General features: G+C 59.7%; 6 protein-coding genes across 6 annotated transcripts; 1 reads left to right on the top strand and 5 right to left on the bottom strand.

Moving 5' to 3' along the window:
- Positions 1-65: 65 nt before the first annotated feature.
- Positions 66-1730, bottom strand: A1Q1_07441 (uncharacterized protein; the record flags this gene model as incomplete). Its single annotated transcript, XM_014328767.1, has 4 exons — positions 66-377; positions 543-744; positions 927-1291; positions 1365-1730. The coding sequence occupies 4 exons, from the start codon at positions 1728-1730 to the stop codon at positions 66-68; spliced, it is 1245 nt and encodes a 414-aa protein (XP_014184242.1).
- Positions 1731-1995: 265 nt separating this feature from the next.
- A1Q1_07440 (uncharacterized protein) lies at positions 1996-4672 on the bottom strand (the record flags this gene model as incomplete). Its single annotated transcript, XM_014328766.1, has 3 exons — positions 1996-3397; positions 3582-4197; positions 4264-4672. 3 exons carry the CDS (start codon positions 4670-4672, stop codon positions 1996-1998), a joined length of 2427 nt encoding a protein of 808 aa, XP_014184241.1.
- A 1569-nt stretch (positions 4673-6241) lies between these two features.
- On the bottom strand, positions 6242-6910 carry A1Q1_07439 (uncharacterized protein; the record flags this gene model as incomplete). The annotated part of the gene is made up of 1 exon (XM_014328765.1): positions 6242-6910. One exon carries the CDS (start codon positions 6908-6910, stop codon positions 6242-6244), a length of 669 nt encoding a protein of 222 aa, XP_014184240.1.
- Positions 6911-8257: 1347 nt separating this feature from the next.
- A1Q1_07438 (uncharacterized protein) lies at positions 8258-8962 on the bottom strand (the record flags this gene model as incomplete). Its single annotated transcript, XM_014328764.1, has 1 exon — positions 8258-8962. The coding sequence occupies one exon, from the start codon at positions 8960-8962 to the stop codon at positions 8258-8260; it is 705 nt and encodes a 234-aa protein (XP_014184239.1).
- Positions 8963-9091: 129 nt separating this feature from the next.
- Positions 9092-11181, bottom strand: A1Q1_07437 (uncharacterized protein; the record flags this gene model as incomplete). Its single annotated transcript, XM_014328763.1, has 4 exons — positions 9092-10149; positions 10233-10570; positions 10611-10886; positions 10949-11181. 4 exons carry the CDS (start codon positions 11179-11181, stop codon positions 9092-9094), a joined length of 1905 nt encoding a protein of 634 aa, XP_014184238.1.
- Positions 11182-11459: 278 nt separating this feature from the next.
- A1Q1_07436 (JmjC domain-containing histone demethylation protein n 1) lies at positions 11460-13867 on the top strand (the record flags this gene model as incomplete). The annotated part of the gene is made up of 6 exons (XM_014328762.1): positions 11460-11686; positions 11756-12267; positions 12334-12623; positions 12677-12940; positions 13002-13579; positions 13654-13867. 6 exons carry the CDS (start codon positions 11460-11462, stop codon positions 13865-13867), a joined length of 2085 nt encoding a protein of 694 aa, XP_014184237.1.
- Between the last annotated feature and the right edge of the window lie 657 nt (positions 13868-14524).

The following is a 14524-nucleotide window of genomic DNA, read 5'->3' as shown; positions in this document are numbered from 1 at the left end:
CAACCAGCATGCAGCATATCCCCTCCCACCCCCATCCCCTCATCCTCTAAGGTCTGCATCTATCTCTAGATCTTGTTATTGGCCACAGCAACCAGCACACAGACATCGTCAATCTTGCCGCCGGGCCAGTTCTTGCCGTTCTTCTTTGCCTCGATCTCGAACGGCGTCTTCCATCCCTTGCCGCCCTCCTCCTTGCCCGTGCGCGTCATCGCATTCCGGCCCGCAGCGACGAGCACGTCGGCGAGCAAGCGCGCGTGCTCGTGCGCCCTTTCCTCGGAAGTCAGGTGCACGTTCGCCTCGGAGCGGAGCAGGTCGCCGATCGCCGTGTTCAGCTGCTGCACGTGCTCCATCGGGAGGTTGTCGGAGAGGCCGTCGGACTAAAGTCAGCAACGAGCATCTGAGCGACAGCGAAGATGCGAGCTGAGCACGAAGTGCACGAAGTGCACGAAGCCCTCATTGAACAGCGTGATAGTTTTCGGCCAAAACCACACAGCCACAGCCACGTCTCCAACTCGCTTCGCTCGCTGTTTGAGTTTACTCACATAGAGAATCATGACGTCCCCGGACCCAAGCTTGACCTCGAACTTCTCGCCCATCTCGGGCTTGTCCATGATGACGCCCTGGCCGCGGAGCTTGGGTGGGATCTTGGACAGCTGCAGGGGACAGTTGAAGTAGTGCGTCTGCGGGGAGGAGTGGAACGCGCTGTCGTCCCGGCGGATGACGGAGAAGCCCGAGTCGCCGAGGCTGTGGGCGTTAGCAAACTCACGCGCGAGCGAAGCGAGTGCGTGAGGCAGTGGTCTCGGACGACTCGGACGACGAGACGCGGATCTCGTCCTGCTCGAGTCCATTCCTTCTCGACCAAATGAGTTCGGCCGTCTCACGCCCACTCGCGACCACCTTCGGTGGCCGCCCGCAAGCTCACTCACTTTACACCCCTCGCGCTCCCGTCCTCGGCGAGGTTCCACGCACACGCCGTCGCGCTCCCGGCCTCGACGTGCTTATCCGCCTCAACGGCCGCGTACGCCTTCTTCAATCCCTCCCACGGCGCAATGGATGGCTGCGCCTGCGCCGCTTTCGCGTAGTGGTACATCAGCGCTTGGCTGTACAGCGACGGGTCGTAGTCGGGCGCCCAGCCGCCTACGCCGTCGGAGAGCGCGACGTGCGTCTGGAAGTCAGCTCGAGTCGCGGGATTAGTGAGCTGTGGTGGAAAACGAGTCCTCCGGCTAGGAGTCCTCCGGCCACGACGAGAAGGGGGCGATATGAGGCGGATCTTGGGCCGTTGGAGACGACCCTAGGCCGTCCCATCAGCCTCGGGGGCTCGCGACCACCTCCGGTGTCCGCTCGCAGTACTCGGGATGACTCACAAAGTTCCCCCCATCAACAACAGCAAAGAAATCCTCTCCCGCGCCCCATTTCCGCACCTGCCAAGCCGTATCGATGCCCCAGCCTCCATCACTGAGATCTTCCTGCCCCTCTTCCACATTCGTCTTTCTCAATTCTCCTCGACCGGCAGGCAGACTCTTCATGAGATCGACCCATCGTCCCAGGGGCGTCTTTTGGCCCGCGAACCCTGCTGACCCGGGTTGGTACGAGGAGGGCACGAAGGGCGGGGATTGCTTTGCTGCGTACGACAGACCGAGGGCGTACGTCAGTGCCGGGCCTTGGGTTACGGGGTGGATGCTCCGGAGCAAGGAGGTTGCGCGCATTGTTCGGAGAGGCGTGGCGCGCATGCTGAGGTGGTGGGGAGGGTGAGGAGGGTGTGATGATGAAGACGACGAGGGTCTCGAATATTTGGTCCGAACGTGTGGAGGGAGGAGGGAAGCGAGGGGCCGTGCCTGGCTCGGCGATCAGCAGCGCGGCGTCCTGTCTCACGCAGCCGACGCCGCACCCACTACGCATGACGCCGCCAAATGAGGAAACACGGGATGGCAACAACTTGATACATTTCACGTATATGACAGAATTATAAGATGATTGTCCGGGAGCCCGCTCCCGCTATGCTCGGACTGTCACGCCGGCTGCTCCGCTCACTCCGCTAGTGCCCGCGGCACTTGCCGCGTAGCGCCAGTACTGCACGTGCTCCTCCTCGCTTGCGCCGGCCGCATCGGCCCAACGCTTCGACAACGCACGCATGACGTCTCCGTGCGATGCGCCGGGGAGTGCGCTCTTGGCCAGTGCCATGTTGTTCTTGAGGTACACCTGGAAGGGCGACGTCGTCGTCTGGAACCGCGGGACGAGGCGGCCCTTACAGCTGCCGCAGACCTGGCGAGTCGGGTCGATGCTCTTGCTGTGCCGCCTGTAGACTTTGCCACAGACAGCGTTGCTGCACTCCCACTCAAACTTGTACTCAATCTCGTACGAGTGCCGCGTTGTCACCTCGATGTCGGGGCGATAGCGCATGACTTTGGCGCCCCAGGATTTGAAGACGCGGCCGTGTGGCGACTTGTGCTCGTTGCTGATGATCCAGCAAGCAAGGTGGCACATCTCGTGCGCGAGCGTAGAGGCGATCTGCGCCTCGCCCGTGCACACCTTGTCACTCAGCTTGATCTTGTATGTGTACCCCGAGCCGGAGCGGGATTTGTGCGCCGTCCCCGCCGTGGTTAAGAGACGGTTGTTCCACTCGACATACGCGCCGGCACCCTTGGCACCTAGCCGCGAGTCAAACACCTTGGCGTCGAGTTCGGCAAAGAGCTGGTTGGCGATGACTTCTCGCCGTGACGTCCACTCCTTCTTCGACCATTGCGTCGAACTAGCCCGTGGCGGAGGTACGATCTGTTTCCGTGGAGCAAGGACCGCCTCATCGTCGCTGTCGTCCAGGTTCAGCTCACCGATGTCGGGCAGCGCCAACGGCCCAGGTGTCGGCGAGTAGCTGATGATCCCCGCGTTATCATCGTCGTCCTCGTCCGAATCCATCAGCTCGATCGGCGAGCCCCGTGATCCCGGTCGGAGGTCAATGCACTCGTTCTCGCCATAGTCGCTGACATCGTCGTCGTCCACGATAAAGTCCTTTAGTGAGCCGTACGTGTCGTCGCCAGGTGGCGCCGTCTCGAACGAGTCTTCCTCGCCATCGCTCGCGTCCAGGTCCAACAGCTTCTGCAGCGCCGCCGGTGTTCCCATCAGACGGTTCCGGCGTTGCGCAACCTCGGGCGTTCGTAACCGCGTTCGTGTGTGAAGGGGTGAGTCGCCGTCGCTGAGGATGAGCATCTGCGAAATCGTCTTGGGCTCAGGTAGCGGCGCCTCGTCGTCTGAATCCATAATTCGGCGTCTTCGGACCGATCGTGGCGCTTGTGGCACCCAGTCGTCCGAATCCGAGATCTCATTCAGCTCCTGCACTGGCGTCCCCGGCACACTCGGCACAGTCGTAGGCGGGGACGATGAGGACGAGGAAGCGTGTGCACTGCAATGTCAGCCTATCTTCATTCACCATTAGCTCACCTCATGGCCTCTGCAAAGCCAGCGCTAACAGCGCGAGGTGTGCGCGGCGGGTCAGACAAGTCAACGACGTTCTTAGCGCTCCTGTTGGTGACAATTGACAACCCGTCACTGAGTTGTCAGCTTGAACTGCAGTGCCCAACTCTTACAAGTCTAACGTGAGGTCGACGGCGTCCGCGTCACCCTGCGACTCATACCCGACGTCACCCCCAAGCACGCTCTCGTCTTCGCCCTCGGTATCGGCAGTGTAGGCATCCAGGACGTCCGTGTACGACGCCTCAGCGCGGCACAGCACACCCTTGACGCTGAGGGCGGATACGAAGCTACTCTCGCTGCCACTCCGTGGTAATCCACGGACGAACGATCGCGGGCGGTACGGTTGTGACGGCGGTGTTCCCATCGCGGGCGCCGCGCTCCGGTTCATGTCGGCCGGGCGCAGAATGTCGACGGCGTTTGGCGGCTCCTCCGCCTCGGCCAGTGTTTCAAGCCCCTCGGTCGCATCGATGTTTGCAACCTTCTCCAGTTCCGCAGCGTCGAAAAAGTCTAATCCGTTCAGACTGATTTGCCGCCCTGGTCGGTCCATCTTGCCTGGGCTGTCGTCCTCGGCGTACAAAGTATCGCGGTGGTGGAAGCTGTCACGGGCGGAAGGGGACGCTGTTGAAGACGAAGAGGTGCTCGAGGCAAGCGCGCTCTTCAGTGGCGTTGACGCGAATGCCTTGGCGCGGAGTGGTGTATTGGTGCGCGAGAAGTCCAGGCGGGGCAGATCTGCAAACAGTTAGCGCTTCCGTAATGAGCGCAAAAGGCTGGTTGCTGTTTTCGGGCTATACTGACCTCGTCGAGACGGCGACGGCGAGCCTCGTCCGTGTCTGCGCGCCGGCGTGTGGATGTGCACCTGGACCTCCTCGCCGTCAGACGCATCATACGGCACACTCCATCGCTTCTCATCTGATGGACCTGCGACGGACTCCATGACGGTGGCAGAGGCCTCGGCGCCTGCGGGTCTGCGGTTGGAGTCGATATCGCTCGCAGTCGACGTCGCGGAAGTGCGCGGTTGGTGATGTTTACGCCGTGCGTAGGTGCGCAAGGAGCGACCGCGGACGTCGTCGTTGGCTCGGAGTGAAGGAGAGTTGGACGGAGTGGTGTTTGCAGATGAAGATGAAGTGACAGATGGAGGTTCAGTGTCGGCGAAGGACACGGCGAGTCCCTTGTTCCGTCGTCGAGCAGAGGCAGGATCGGTCATCGTTTACGTGTAGGAGTGCTTCCAGGCGAAATATAGGATCTGCAGTGTGTTTGCGAGGTGGTCGAGGTCGAGCCAGGCTGGCAGGCGGGCAGACGAAGAAGCCGCTGCGGGCTTGCAGCGAGGCCAGACGGAGGCGAGGGAAGACACAGGGTTCAGTGAGGGGAGAGGGGGAGAAGCGTAATTATGGAAGGCTCAGAGGGCTCGGGTCTTGCACTGTGGAGTGGTTGGAGTCAAGAGCAAGGGAGAGGGGAGGGTGGTGTAAGGGGTCCGGCAAGACAAACGTAAGAGGCCGGGGAAGCGGTCGGGACGTTGTTCCAGTAGCAATATCGGGCGGAGGGAGATGTTGACAACGTTTGTGTCAGGATGCGCGTAAAGGTAGATGTGTTGGTGTGTCGGGGGAAGGCACAAGGCTGGTGTTTGTCGAGTGTATCGCGAGAGAGTTGAGGCTAGCCAGGAGGAGTCTAAGAGGTCTAGACAAGCTAGGTCTGGGGAATGGACACTGACGAGGAGAGAGCAAGGTCGTGGAAGACTAGAGTCGTGATGGTGTCGTTGACGATGTCCGGACCAAGGTTTAGGAAACGCACTATGCTCTCTTCCACTCTCTCCAGGTATAGCAACAACAAATCAAGCGCGATTTGCCTCCGCTCTCTTCCCTCCCCATGCTCAAACATGACCTGGTCGTGCCTGAGCGTGCCTGCAGGGTCAGGGTCCAAACCACCGTTCCGCTACCCGCGACGAGACAATTCATCCCTCCATCCGCCAGCAAAGCCTTAGAGCACTGCGAGCGAACCAGCTCTTGCTCCTCTGCGCGCTAACAACCTAACAGCCAGGAGAAAGAACGCTTTCAAGGTGACTGACCTATCCCATCTCTTCGTCTTATCCTGTAGGCGCACTGAGAAGAGCCGAGAGGGGTGAGAGCAGCACACTAACTCCATGACCACGCGAGGACATGCTGTAATCCGGCACGCACCAGTCAATGGGCCATGCTGTAAACGGGCAAAGACGGTACTGCTTCCCACTGCTTCGCGATTGATGGCTGGCGTACCCTCCCTCCTTCCCCTCTCTGCCGTGCCCCGATTCCCCTCCAGTGGTGCAAAACTCTCGCAACCCGGAGAACCCGGTGGAGAACCAAGAAACAGGCGACACGGAGACAACGGAGAATGAGCAATAAACTCCCAAACACGCGATCGTAATCAGTACCTTAACTCTCCTGGGTCCGATTGAGAAGCAAAGACGCAATAGCAATACGCTCTGCTGCCGTGCCCAACGATCGAGCAACAGAGGACACGACCATGACGGGCGACCAAACTTTGTAATCAGAGAGGGGATGTACGAATCTCTCGCGAAACTCTCGGAAGCCTCGGAGCGCGAACATTACCTGTTCAGTCAAGGTGTGGCTTCTGCACCAAGCGTACCGAGCACTGGGAGTGGGTTTTACGACGTCGTGTCAACGAATCCCCCGGCGGGTCTTCGTGCCGGCGCGCAGTTGCTCAGGACTTCGACAGGAGGATGCGGCGTGCCTTGTACCCGAGCCGCCCGGTTCCCTTTCTCCCTCCCTTCTTCTCTGCATCAGAAGGAGGACACGAGAGCGAGGGTCGGCAGTGACGTACGCAAGCTAGACTGAGCCGAGAGACATCTCGAGAGAAGACTTGGGGCGAGGGGGAAGAGGGATGATGGTTGAGTTCTGCCAGCAAGCAGGCCGGCTCTGGCTGCGCTAGGGACATGCGAGGCGAGGAGGAGAGGGAAGCGTTTGGAAGCGAACCTTTCCGGAACAGAGCTCGGGGGGATAAGTCTGCTTCCTTTCTGCGCAGAAGTGCAGAACTTGTAGTGGACAGAACTAGCTGAGGGAGAAGGAGGAGGAAGAGCGAAAAGAGGGAAGGTCGCAGGGGCCGGAAGGCCAGGGGTAGGCAGGGGAAGACCAGGGGCTCTCTTGCCGTGCTTCCGGCTAACCCCTGGCCACGAGCTCCTAGCTTCTCGAGTCCTCTCCTGGCGGCCAGATGGTTTTCGTTTGGGTTGGAAACGGTCAGCGCAGCGGCCTGCTGTTGCTCTGCAGCCTCTCTCGCCCGAGTCGCTGGCAGGTTTATGCTCAGCCTGATGCCGGAACATCAAAGGGTTCTGAGACATTACCAGTTCCCGAAGATAAGGGATAGCGAAGTGCCCGGGTTGGGTCGCAGAGTTTGTTGTCCTGCTCTGAGCCTGCTTTGCGCTTGCTCGCGAGACAGCGAGACATCGAGGCATCGATGACGAGCACGCTGGTGCTGAAGACGAGGAACAAGGAGGGAGGAGGGGCTGGGGACGGCGCTGGAGAGCCCGGAGCGGCCAGGAGCCCGCCAGATCGCCAAAGCCCCTTGCCTTCGACGCGATTCGACGCGTTCGGCGCGTTCGACTCGCAGCGTGTCAGCACGTCTAGTCTGTCGTCACTTCGACAATGGTCAGTGAGCGTATCGAGGCGAGGTAAGGGTAAGGGTTAGATGAGCGAGGGAGGGCAGGAGGGGAGGTTCAGCCAGCCACGGACCGCCATCAGCCCATCGTCTGTGCGCTGCACGCCTCGTCCTGACGCTCGCATGGCGAAGTGGCCCACCCATCGTGGCAATCTCAGGTTAAGGATCGGCCCAAGTTCGTTCGTTGAATTGTCGAGGGGTGCGCCCTCTTTCTTGCTCTTCCTTCCTGACGTCCTGGCCCTCCTCCATCATCCTCTGTGCATGTTCTGCACGCTCTGTACTGGACCCATGAGAAGAACAAGGATGTACGAGAAGACACCATTCATGCATATCCCGCCCCTCTGTACCTCTGTCGAGCCCTGCGCCGCTCATGACAGCGCCGGACCTCATGACATCTTCATGACCTTCATGACGTCTCGTGGTCTGTCCGTTCCGACAAGCAAGTTCCCCATGAGAGCTCGACTCCTGACATTTATCGACGAGTGCACCGGACTCGTTGTGCGTCGGACATGCTCTGTCTTCGGGCACACCGGCATCCGCTGGCACCGGGACCTCGTCTCCGGTGTTGCGTGTCCGACGAGCCTGTCCGATGAGCAATCTCTCACCACACGTTCAACACGCGGCCGGAGGGTCGGAAACATTGTCACAGCGTGTCTGGTACGCTGCCAACGAGGTCGGGGTTGCTTCACAGTTTGAGACATTCACCGTGCACCCCTGCTATGTTGTCCAACTCACAGTCGCGCTCCCAGAGACTAGATCAGGAGCCGCAACGTGCTGCACCTCACGTACCTCACCGTGCTTCTCACCCCCCTTCTTTCGACTGGTTGACAGCGTCTTGAGCTTTGGTTCCGGATCTTCTCCTTCCTTTTGTCTCCCAACTGACGGAAGAGCTGACGACAGACACATGCATCTCTGCATCAAGCGCAATTCAGTCGCACGCGGGGGCTCATGTCCCCATGATTCCGGACTTGTGCTACTGATGTGCGTCGAGGTGGCTGGTGCACCCCAGATCCCCCCAAGAATCTGCCCACGAGACTGACAGCGCCGAGGGACGGTCGCAGGTCAGTTACACAGTGAGTCCAGACCCCGAGCTGTGATCAGCGTGGGTGCGTCATATTGAGAAAGGTTGCATCTATCCCGTCATCTAGTGTCCCCTGCCCTCCGCCTCTGCCTGCTCCGCCTCCTGGCGCGATAGCATCAGCGCATACTGCAGGTCGGCATCTTCCTCGTCTTCGTTGTACTGTGGTGGCTCCGGAGCTGCAGGCTGCGCTTGACGGGCCGCCTCAGCATCCGCCTCCTGCTGCGACAGCATCAGCGCATACTGCAGGTCTGCGTCCTCGTCGCCACCGCTGTGGTCGTATTCCGAGGGTGGCTGCGGGGCAGGTGTCTCGCTCTCCTGCTGAGACATCATCAGAGCGTACTCGAGCGCGGCGTCGCCATCCTCCAGACCCAGGTTCTGCATGGCCGCACGCTGTGCATCCTCCTCTGTCGTCTGCGGGCGGAACACCTCGTTCTCTTCCTGGATTTCGTAGTGGCTGTCCACTGCGTCATCATGGAGGTCGCGCAGGTCTGAGAGGTCAGCTATACCAACCCAGAGGTTAGGAGGCAACTCACCCAGAGCTCTTGTGCCTCGTAGCTGTCCCTTTCCGGGACCACCACCGCCCTCGTGATGGCTCTTGCTGCCACCCTTGCGGCCGGCGCTGTCCTTTCCACTCTGGCGGCCCTTGCCCGTTCCCGAGCGCCATGACATGACACTCCTGCCGATGGCGGCGATGACAAGATCGTTATCCAGAAGGATCTGGTTCGTGTTATAGTAGCGCGCGCGGTACTCGTCGCTCTGAGCCACCATTAGGTCACCGGGGCGAAGGTGTCCTGGAGGGCGGAAAGAGCGCAACCGTTCAGGTTCCAGAGGCAAGGGGTCGAACACATCGACGTGTCCATCGTAGCTGGTGTGAGTTCCATCCACAATCGGATCAACTTACCTTCCCGTGGCCGCAATGCCGCAGGAGTACTCTACGGCGGTAATACGCCCCTCGGCAGCTTGCCAGCTCCTCATCGGCTGGATCACGTCGTTGTAAGGCACGCCATCCCACTCCCAGATGTAAGCATAGCCGTCATTGTCGCCACCCATGATGAATCCGCCAAAGTGGGGTTCATCCTGTATCTTCTTCGGCTCGGGGTCCGGCGACAACAGGGGGGATGTGACACCCGATGCGCTGGCAGAGGCGGACGCCGGGGTAATGATACGGGCGAACATGCTCTGCTCAGCCTTGGGAGGCTTTGAGATGCTCGGCACGGGGAGAAGATTGGCGTTGATAGCTGTGATAGGTGCCTCGGCTGGGGTGCTGTAGAAGATCGTCCTGATCGTTTCCTTGCCATTGTCGTTGAGAGAGATATCGTACCGAGCGAACATCGCGTTCTTGCGGTGATGGATCAAAACCGAAGCGACCAATCCGTCCTTCGTCTCGCGGCAGAAGAGCTCCAGCTGCCGAACTCCGCTGAGCTCTCGTTCCGAGCCAACGTCTACGCGAACTTCGCGAGGAGCAGTTGACGCGTTGAACCACAGTCGCAGATCGCCGTCCTCTGTGACTCCGCAGACAACGTCCTTCTCCACGTCACATGCAACCTTGATGATGGCGTCTGGATGCGCCATCTGTCGAAGGCGGCTCTCCTCTACACGCTCGACAATGGGCTCCTCGACAGGCTCGGAAGAGAAGACACACGTGATCGTCGCCGGTACGTCCGTTGCGCTCTTCTTTCCGCTGCGTCCCGTACCAGGGTTAAGACGCCAGTACTTGAGACGGCCGTCATCACCACCAGTGACCCACTTTAGAGGATCGGTACCTGTTGACTCTGGCTGATGAATAGAGACGATGGCTCCTTCATGCATGTCGTCGATGGCCGAGGTCACGTTATCCGATGTCGCACGGCCGCCATGGGTTGCGTGGGATCGCGACTGAATCGTTGTGTGGACAGTTAACCCGGTAATGAGACCCCACAGGATGTGAGTCTGGGAACGCTTCGGCATGAAGATAGCTGATGGCTGAGGCGTGGGATTCCAGTGAGGACGCAGGTGGAAGTTTGCTGAGGTCAGCAATGTACAGCCCGAGAACACTCACCATCGGGACCCGGACCCCAGAAGCCCTTCGACACCTTCCCAGTGATTGGGTCACTCTTCACGAGAGCTCCGACTTCCATACCAGCACTGTAAAGCACGGGGGGAGGGCGGGTAGAGACGGCAATCATAGCCTCGTACTTTTGGCGATGCGAGAGTTTCTGGCCAGGGGTGGGTGTCGAGGGGGAAGGCGAGGCAGCACCAGATCCAGAGCCTCCCGAGACCTTGCCTGGAATACCGCGCTTTGTATTCAGGTTCGGAGGATAGGACAGCGACATCGAGTGCACCATCACGACCATTGGCATATGGGCGAGATTGGGAGACTTAGAAGCCATCCAGCGCCTGTATGTCAGTTAAGCCGCAGCACCCGAGGTGAGCTCACTCAATCATGGCCTCGCGAGACAGTGCCTCTTTCTTCCAACCGCGTCCGCCGACGCCTTTACATCCTTGCACGAGAACGCGGATCTCCTCCCTTTCACGACTCGAGTTTGCGGCTCCATCGTACAGGAACCTGTTGATGTAGCAGCGACGCCAGACAGCCTCACTCTCTAGCATTTCATTGAGCAGCTTGCAGGTCGCTCCCAGCTGTAGGAGGCTGCGAGGTGGGAGGCGGACTAGGAGCAGGTGGAGGACATCCGAGGGAAGGTCCAGCAAGTAGCTGCAAACGTGATGTCAGTGATCGGTATAGCACGTTCCTTAACGTCGGCAATTCAAACCTACCAATGGCCACCGCCTGTGTCTTCCTCGTCAGAGGTGTCCTTGGCCTTGCCTTTTGACGATGGATGCTTCAATCCCTTCTTTGGAGTTTTCTTGCTGCGAGCGGGGCGAGCGTTCGCTGCAGAGGACGGAACGTCGGGGTAGAGGTCATCTTCAGAATTGTACTGCGTCTCGATCGGCGGCGTTTGTGAGGGTTGTGTGGTTTCGTTTTCAGATGCAGGCGATGTGGAACTCATATAAATGGGAGAGGCGAGAGATGTTGTCGAGGGGCACCGTGTAACAGTGCTGCGTTGCGTTGCGTGAACTTGGCGTAAGTAGAGACAGAGATGAAGGAAGAGAGATTCCTCTATCGCTTTAAGACTTTGACGTCCATGACGCACTTGCGAATTTGGCTCCGTGCCGTTGTTATTGCCGACTCCTCTCGAGATCCCGGTCGTTGGATCACCGATCACCGTTGTCCAGTCCCCTCCTAGTCACAAGAACACGACCTCCGCACAGGATCCTCGCGCACGACATGGCCGAAGAGCCAGAGACTTGCGATCTATGCGCTTCCACAGGGCCGCCAGCCAAACCCTCCTCCATCGCAGCCGACTCTGCCGATGATCTCGAATGGATTGCTTGCTCCAAGTGCGACAAATGGCTCCATTCCGTATGCGTCGCCAAGTCCCCAAGGCACTTCGAGCTCACGATACCATCAGAGCTGAGGGAGCAGATGCTAGCTATGGGAGATGCCGGTCCATGGTTTGACTGGACGGACCCAGTGTCGAAATGGTGAGTCGTCTGATCACTTCAGTCCACGATTGACCATAGGTACTGCCCGGAGTGCATTGCCGCGTCAGCGGACGCGGCGGGGAAGAAGCCTCTCGCCACGACTCTGAAGCGACGCAAACGTCCTTCCGGTGCTGCGTCCCCATCCAAACGAGCGCGAATGTCGACGGAAGGTAGCCAAGCTTCAACCTCCACCGGCCATGACGCCGCCGCGGCAGAAGGCCGCCCAAAACGCAAGGCAGCCCTCGAGCGTCCCGACTACTGGAACATGCACCACCACAATGCAACGCCGACCAAGGGCTGGATCGATCTGATCAAAGACCCCAAGAAACATGGTCGTGTTATCAAGCCTGACAATTTCCCTCGAGTGCCCGGAGAACTCCTGCGGCGTCCGTGGCTGGATGGTGAGACGGTTAACGAACTGCCACCAACATTGTTCTACGGCCCAACGCGTGAGCCACTCGTGGTCCGCCCCGAGAATGGTGGTCTTTCTTCCATGGGCGGGAACGTTCCCGGCCCGAGCCTGACCGTCGACGATGTCTCGCGCCTGGTCGGTCCTGAGAAGATGGTTGACGTTATTGGTGAACTTCATTGATGTAAGAGTCACAGCTGACGGGCAGACGTCAATACGCAACAGTCCTCACAGTGGCCCCTACACAAGTGGGCGGACTATATCCGCGCGCGGCAAGCCGGCGAACCAGGTTCAAGCAAGGTGTACAACATCATCTCGCTCGAGATCTCGGAGACCGAGCTCGCCAAGCAGGTGCGGCCGCCCAGCATCGTCAGCGACATCGACTGGGTGGAGAATTACTGGCCGTTCCCGGGAGGGAAGGAGGAGGCGATGCGGGCTGCCAATTCGACCCAGAATGGACACGACCTTAAAGGCAAGGCGAAGAGCGAATGGCCTAAGGTACAGCTGTACTGCCTGGTGAGTTCGGTTGTCGGTGATTGACTAACTCTCAGATGGGCACAAAAGACTCGTGGACGGACTGGCACGTCGACTTTGCCGCCAGCTCGGTGTACTACCACATCCACACGGGCTCAAAAGTAAGCTTCGCTGTGGCTCGTGTAGCTGACTGCAGGTGTTCTTCTTCATCCGACCGACTGAGGCCAACCTCGCTGCTTATGCACAGTGTGAGTGTTACACCCCAAGTTGAAACTGACAGCGTAGGGTCTGGGTCTCACGAACTCCAGTCTACGACCTGGCTGCCTGATCTCTGCGACGAGGTGCGCAAGGTCACGCTCGTAGCGGGAGACACCATGTAAGCTGCCTTTCACGCGCCTCTAGCTAACCTTCAGGATCATCCCCGCCGGCTACATTCACGCTGTCTTTACTCCAGTAGATTCAATAGTCTTCGGCGGCAACTTTGTGCACAGCTACGACATACCCACTCAGCTCCGCCTCCGCCAAATCGAGATCGACACAAAGGTACCGCAACGTTTCCGTTTCCCTTACTTCGACACCCTATGCTGGCACGTCGCGACGCGGCACGTCGAAAACTTGCGCGCGGCGCGGCGGTACAGACCCACAGCAGCCAACGGCAAGGCTGCCGCGAAGGTGCCGAGCGAACACGTCCTGCGCGGCCTGAGGGTACTCGCGCAGTTCCTCATTGACCAAGTGAAGCGGATGGGAAACGAGGAGACGGAGGAGAAGATTCGCAAGATGATCCACGGCCGCATCCCTCCTGACATTCCCGAGCCGCTCAGTCTTGCGCACGAGCTGAAGTGGAGAGTTGAGGATGAACTCCCTGACCTTAGCGAGGATATGGACGAGGTGCAAATCTATGGCCGGAAGAAGGGCAAGACCCAGCCAAAGGCGAGGACGGGCGAAGGGCTCAAGCTCCTCAAGTCTTTGGATAGCAATGCGTGAGCAAGGGGGCAGCCGGCGTAGCTGACATCAGACCGTGGACCGAGCACGAACCGACGATTGCGAAGACGAGCCAGGTCGTCAGCGCCCCGTTGGGAGGTGTTGAGGCCCGTGCTGAGAGGCTGACCGGGACGCACAAGCTGACCAAGGGCCGGACGTTCCTGAACGAGCTGGGTCAGACTGTGCGCGAGGAGCGCGAGGTGCTCATCACCGAGCGACGGTTTGTGTGGAACCAGCCTGAGGTAATGAAGGAGCCTACGAACGGGGCGCAGGTGAAGGAGGAGTAAGGGCTCACACGTAACTGCATAGCATGCTTTTGGTCCTCTGAACTCGTCTGCTCAACTCGCAGAACTGCATACAGAAGTGGCAGTAGTACAGGCGATGGCCCAAAATGCATAGTACATATATCTCTGAATGGTAACGATTCACTTCTGCTTAGCTTGACTTTTCAATGGGAGTGGGGTGCTGTTCACTGTCCCCAACGACTGGGGCTGTATACCCCGTCATTCTGTTCGTAGGGATCGTACGGGCTCCGGCCCGCCTGTGCGGGATCATATGGGCTCCGTCCCTGCTGATACGGGTTGGGGGTCTGTTGCGTGTCATAAGGACTGCGACCGGGCGCATCGTACGGACTCTGCCCCGGCGCGCCGTACGGCGAGTAGCCGTACCCCTGCTGCTGATACGGCGCGGCCGGAGGCGTTGGGCCGAGACTGCCCGCGAAGGGCGGCATGCCCGGCGGTGGGCCCGCGGCAGGCGGCGTAGGAACGGGACTCGCGCCGCCGGTGCTAGGGCTCTTGGCGACATTGGCGATAGCGTTTGCGTCTAGACTCGCCATGAGCGCCTGTAACTGGGCGTTGGGGAGGACGGGGGTCGCGTTCGCGACCGCAGCGACTGTAGACTTGGGCCCAATCGGGGCCGACGCTGGCTCCGTGCCGTTGTTATTG

This window comes from Trichosporon asahii (genome assembly GCF_000293215.1).
Source record: "Trichosporon asahii var. asahii CBS 2479 unplaced genomic scaffold scaffold00002, whole genome shotgun sequence".
NCBI classification, from domain to species: domain Eukaryota; kingdom Fungi; phylum Basidiomycota; class Tremellomycetes; order Trichosporonales; family Trichosporonaceae; genus Trichosporon; species Trichosporon asahii.
This window is presented reverse-complemented; position numbering and strand designations above follow the sequence as displayed.